The sequence below is a fragment of the Tachysurus vachellii genome, chromosome 8 (assembly GCF_030014155.1).
Source record: "Tachysurus vachellii isolate PV-2020 chromosome 8, HZAU_Pvac_v1, whole genome shotgun sequence".
In the NCBI taxonomy this organism is placed as follows: domain Eukaryota; kingdom Metazoa; phylum Chordata; class Actinopteri; order Siluriformes; family Bagridae; genus Tachysurus; species Tachysurus vachellii.
This window is the reverse complement of record NC_083467.1, coordinates 21371540-21377055: the sequence shown is the minus strand read 5'-3', so window position 1 is coordinate 21377055 and position 5516 is coordinate 21371540. Positions and strand designations below refer to the sequence as shown.

General features: G+C 37.0%; 1 protein-coding gene across 1 annotated transcript; it reads left to right on the top strand.

Annotated features, from left to right (window-relative positions):
• Window positions 1-2261: 2261 nt before the first annotated feature.
• On the top strand, window positions 2262-3310 carry lrrc3 (leucine rich repeat containing 3). The gene has a single exon (XM_060877376.1). It carries the CDS (start codon window positions 2336-2338, stop codon window positions 3134-3136), a length of 801 nt encoding a protein of 266 aa, XP_060733359.1. The 5' UTR covers window positions 2262-2335; the 3' UTR covers window positions 3137-3310.
• Window positions 3311-5516: the final 2206 nt, after the last annotated feature.

Genomic DNA, 5516 nt, shown 5'->3' with positions numbered 1-5516 from the left:
TCTGAATTTGAGGCTTATTTGGAACATTTTTATTATTATAAAATACATAAACTCTTATTTCTTAACCTGCTTAGCTCTATTGGTACTTTACACACTTAACAGTTAGGCATTTTTAGCCATTTCCAATTAGAAGTGAATAATTGTAATAGTATTATTAATATTATCATTTAAATAGTTTATTATTATCTATGATATGTCAATGTAAACGTGGTTGCTTCAGACTGTCTATTATGCTCTGCTGCATTGGAGAGTTACTAAGAACTGTACTGTTATAAGGCAAATGCAAATAATTCAAAATGTCCCTGTGCAAACATGTGTGTTTGTCAGTGTGTACACTGAGTGTGTTTGTTTTTTCCAACTGTAATATTTGTCTGCTTAGAGTTTTCATCTATGCCTTATTTATACCTTTATACCTTAATTTTCTGAGCTTTCATCAAAACTTCAATTAAAATTTTACATAAACAAACAAACAAACAAACAAACAAATAAATAAATAAATCTACATTATGTTTAACTGGGAAGAATGCATTTTTATTCTTAAACCTCTAATATTCTATAATGCAATATGTTCTTTCAGTACATTTGTGGCTATACAGCCCATATTTGAATAAAATAATTTTATAAATAATAATTAAAAATGTTTAACTACCACACTCACTTGGATGCAAAATTAAATTACTATGTACTTATGAATATTTAAAACTGTTTTAGGTGTTTATTCACTGTACAGCTCATGTCCATGTGCCATGTGCTATAGAACTACACTTTCTGTTTGCTGGTGTGCCATCACAATCCACATTATAACTCGTTTATTTTCACATTATCCCTAAAAGGGAGCAAGTTAACTTTTTCCACTTATGTATAAACTTGTTTATCTAGCCAAGATAATGGTCTCCTTGCAGTCTTATAATCCTTTAGTCTGTGGATAGATAGCAAGAAGTCCCACTTTGGATTTTATAAACCAAACTTAAATTTGTCTTTGTCATCACTTCCTTTTTTAAAACCTCAACCACTGAGACAAACTGCTGTGTCAGGAATGTGTTAGCTTTTACTGGCATTTTTATTTTACATATTTACAGCGAGACTGAGATAACATGCTGCACACTAACCTGTTATCTGGTAGCCATTACACAAACAACAATGTTTTTGTGAGTTAATCCATAATGTGAAGGTGTCTTGATAGCCAAGATTGACCAAAACACTCAGCCAGCCACAGACGTCTCTCAGACACCATGCTTTCACATCACTGTTTCTTTCTATTAAATAAAACCCAAAAATTGGTCTTACTCAAATGAGGATTAGTTCCCATTCTCAAGGTTTCTTCTGCATAATCTCAGGGATCTTTCTTGCCACCGTTGCCTTTCTTGCCACATGTTACTTTTAAACTTTGTAATTTTTATTCTAAATTATAATATTTCTGTAAACTGCTCTGTCCACTGTTTAATTAAATTAAATTAAATGTTAGGATCCTCTTGAAAATGGTACAATATTCTAAATCCTTAGTGCACTCATTAAAGAACTGCACTTTAAAAAAAAAAAGTAAATTACAATATGAAGAAACACACATTATTCTTAGAACTACTTGATCAAATAGTGTTGTGCAGTAATATGTTCATCTGTGTTCAAGTTGTTATTCATAATCCATGGGTTATTCACAGAATACCTTTACTACTCAAAAAAATAAATAAAAGTCAAGAATCAAGTCTAGTCACCATACTGTATATAGCTAATGCTATACTGTGAAATAAAACAACGTTCCTCTAGGACCCTCTTTCCATTGTAGATGATATTGTATAGGATGTGTGTCAGGGCCGACTGGACAAGAAATAGATGGCTGCTCAGTCAAAGCTCACTGGAATGCGTTAGTGTAAAACATATTGCCTGATCGGGGTCCTGGATTTACTCTTCAAGCTTAAAGACTAACAAACTGCACTGATCTGTATTTGAACTTTATACCGTGATGTTAGGCCTCCACATGTATCTAATTCTTTCTTGTTATTTTATATTTTTTCAGGAGCTACAGTATGTCCAGCCCCACTTTCAGTGTTGTCCTGCTTTCACACTGCACTTAAAGTCTGCTCAGACATGTCTGTCTTCAGCACTCAACTGCCAGTCACAATGCCCTTATGCATTGCAGATTCTTACAGCAAAAAATAACATACACTGTCTCTCTGAACGCCAACGTTAAAATGATCGCATTAAATATTAGGTCAGCTAAGTCAGCATTCTATATTTGACCTAATGGATTACTAAGAAGAAAAGTCACTTTGGGATGCTCGTTATGCATCACATGGATTAATAATGATCATCCTTGAACACTAGTGTAGCGGAAACCATGCGTTTCCCTATGGGCATTTCTGCATCCAGGAAGAATTTCTTCCTCTCTGTGTATTCTCTTGTGCTGAGATTGCATTTCACAGTGCTTTTTCTGTGCACCACTGCTTCCGCATGCCCCAAGAGTTGTTTGTGCACAGACAGGAATGGCCTGGTGGTAGTGCAATGTTCTTCCCGCAACCTTGAGACCATCCCTTCTGATCTACCACATGACACCGTTGCCCTGCTGCTCTCCTCCAATCACATCACAAAGATCCCTGGCCAAGCTTTTAAACACCTTCCTCGCCTGCAGGAGCTCGATTTGTCACGCAATGCCATTGACAGTGTGGATGGTAGCGCTTTTCAGGGCATCTCGGACACCCTGCGTATGCTTAATCTGTCTCACAACCGCCTGCGCGGAGTACCCAAGGAGGCGTTTGCACGGCTCCATGCCAAGATTGGTCTGGCAAACAACCCATGGCATTGTGAATGCACATTACAGGAGGTGCTGCGTGAGCTAGAACTTGACCCTGAGACCGCCAGCGAGGTGAGCTGCCATACAGCTGTGCAGGATGAGTATGCTGGCAAGCCTGTCATTCAGGTCCTGGACTCCGGCATTAACTTCTGCAACTTTCATCATAAGACGACGGACGTGGCCATGTTTGTCACCATGTTCGGCTGGTTCACCATGGTGATTGCTTACGTCATATACTATGTGCGGCACAACCAAGAGGATGCCCGCAGGCACTTGGAGTATCTCAAGTCTCTGCCAAGCAGTTCCCAAATTAGCAAAGACTTGGACACAATCAGTACTGTTTTGTAGTGTCTACATCAAAGCCTAGGGTCAGCATTAACTAATGGGGAACAGCCATGATGGCATAGCAGCAAGCCTTAAAGCTCATCCTGAGCACTCCACAAACAAATACACAATGCAGTTTTCTTTATTCACTTCTGAAAATGTACATCTTACAGTGCAAACTGTCTAAATGCGCTAATGTTAATATAGAGAAAGTAGGGCAGGAGCAGAGATTGGCAGGCCTTATTTTCATTTATATTTATTATAGTACAGTATAGAAAACTCAGGAAAAGCAACTGAATATAGGGACCAACATCACTGCCAAATACTGTTCATTAACAATGGACATGCAACTTTACAGAAATACATAAATTCACGCTATTAAATTATACATTTTAACACCATTTATCCCCAATGAGCAAGTCAGAGACGATATTAGGAAGCAACCTTGAGAGGAACCAGACTCAAAAGGGATCCAGCCTCGTCTGGATGACACCAGATAGTATTATTACAGTATAAATACTTTCCTTCTATAACTGTGTACTGTATGTTCAACTGTGTATCTGTGTATCCAGGCGAATCAGTCTAGTTTTACCATGAAGTCTATCTTGTTGAAGTAATCGAGTATTCACTGATGGAGTGCAAAACAGGTAATCGCAATCTTAAATACATATTCATGGTTTCTAAGTGTCACTATCAACACCAGACAGCAGGGCCATTCTCAACAGTAGCCAGTGCACATTGAGTTATGAGAATCCAACCAGAAGTAGATCATCCTGACGAAGCAGGCAGGTCTAGCAGAAGTGGTAAGAAACACTGGTATTTCAAGACATTTAATGACAAGGCTGCCAGGATTACAAGTGTTTTTTGTTTGACATCATATTGGCTCAATGGCTGACTAAATGTCATTGTATAGCCTGGAAATACAATTAAATCTAATACATTTCTGCAAGTGCATGCAGTGTGTATAAGATATACACAACAGCTTCTTCTATAAAATATATTGCTAAGATTGAGAAAAGTGGATTGTCCAAAAAACGGTTTCCTTTTCGTTTTCCTTTTCCAGTTCTCTCGTAATTGTTGTGCTAGGTTCAGTTATTTTGCGTGGCTTTTACGCTGCAGTGTTGGGTTAATTATATTAGGCATTGTGTGTAAGAATCACAGAGGAAACACACCTGCAATTGAACAATGGTGCGTCTAAATCTGCTCAATGCGTTCTGCAGGACTGTATACTGGATTAACATCTGTTACAGGGTTACAGGGTTATTCTTAAAATTCACAAATTGTAGCATAAATCAAATGTGATAAATGAAATGAAATCATGGCTATGTCATCATTAATGTCTTACTCAAAAAATGTACAACTCAATAGCTGCAGCTGTATTTGATTTAATTAATTTTATTTTGGCTAAGATGTAACTGCCGAAGTGCCTACGTTGTACTATGATACCTAAACACTGTGTTCTTGCGTTATTCAGTCCTTCATGGTCCCTCTGTTATTAACAAGACCTTTAATACTTAATGTAGTTTGTGTCATAGCCATATACAGTAGGATGTGTTTAATGAGACACAGATGTGCTGTCACATCGTTGCAGTGCTTGTTATGACGTATATGTTATTTGACCATAAAGGGCTCCTTTGGTAATGTGTGTCTTCAGTGAATGTACGTGTATTTGTTTGTTCTTCACAGTGGCTGACAAGATTGGTTAATAATTACAGTATGTCAAAAATATAATAACCTTTGGATGTCTAGTCCATTATACACAGCGGACTCTTAGAGCCTTCTGACACACTAATAGCTCCATCTCTGTCAGTTAATCTCTGAATCCGTTATATTCAGACAATTTTATGGTTAATAAATTACTTTTGACACTCTGTTATGGTTAGAAATAAATATAATTTTTGTCTATCTGGTAGCACAAAAATGTTGCTTGTTCCAACCAGATACAGAAAATACCACCAACTGAAGATGAATTTGAAAGTAGTCTGTTTTCCAAACCATGATTATTTCACATTTATGCTAAAAATTCCATGTGTATTGTGTACTCTCATCTATTAATTCTTACAGTAAGAGTTTACTGTATGGAAACACCTGTTAAATCCAAACATTAAACCCTATAAATTCTTATTTATTTTACTTTCCAGTAAATTTTCTTTCTCCACCTCACTGATCGCAATCTGAGAAGGTATTACAATTTCATTCACGTTTCACAGGATAGTGCTGGGCTCATTTAGGCTTCTCTGACTCGATGAGACCAATAAAAGATTTATTTCAGTGATATGTTTGGATGGCTGTTCCAAACAGTATTGCTGTTGATTTTTTGATGAGTTCTTCTTCATGCAACGTGTCCAATTCATATCTGGCTGGATGCGATTGAGAGCCAGTTTTAAATTCATTGTTAACATTT

Excerpts from the sequence above, each read along its gene's own strand:
- lrrc3 (XM_060877376.1), top strand. The coding sequence starts at position 2,336 with ATGCGTTTCCCTATGGGCATTTCTGCATCCAGGAAGAATTTCTTCCTC.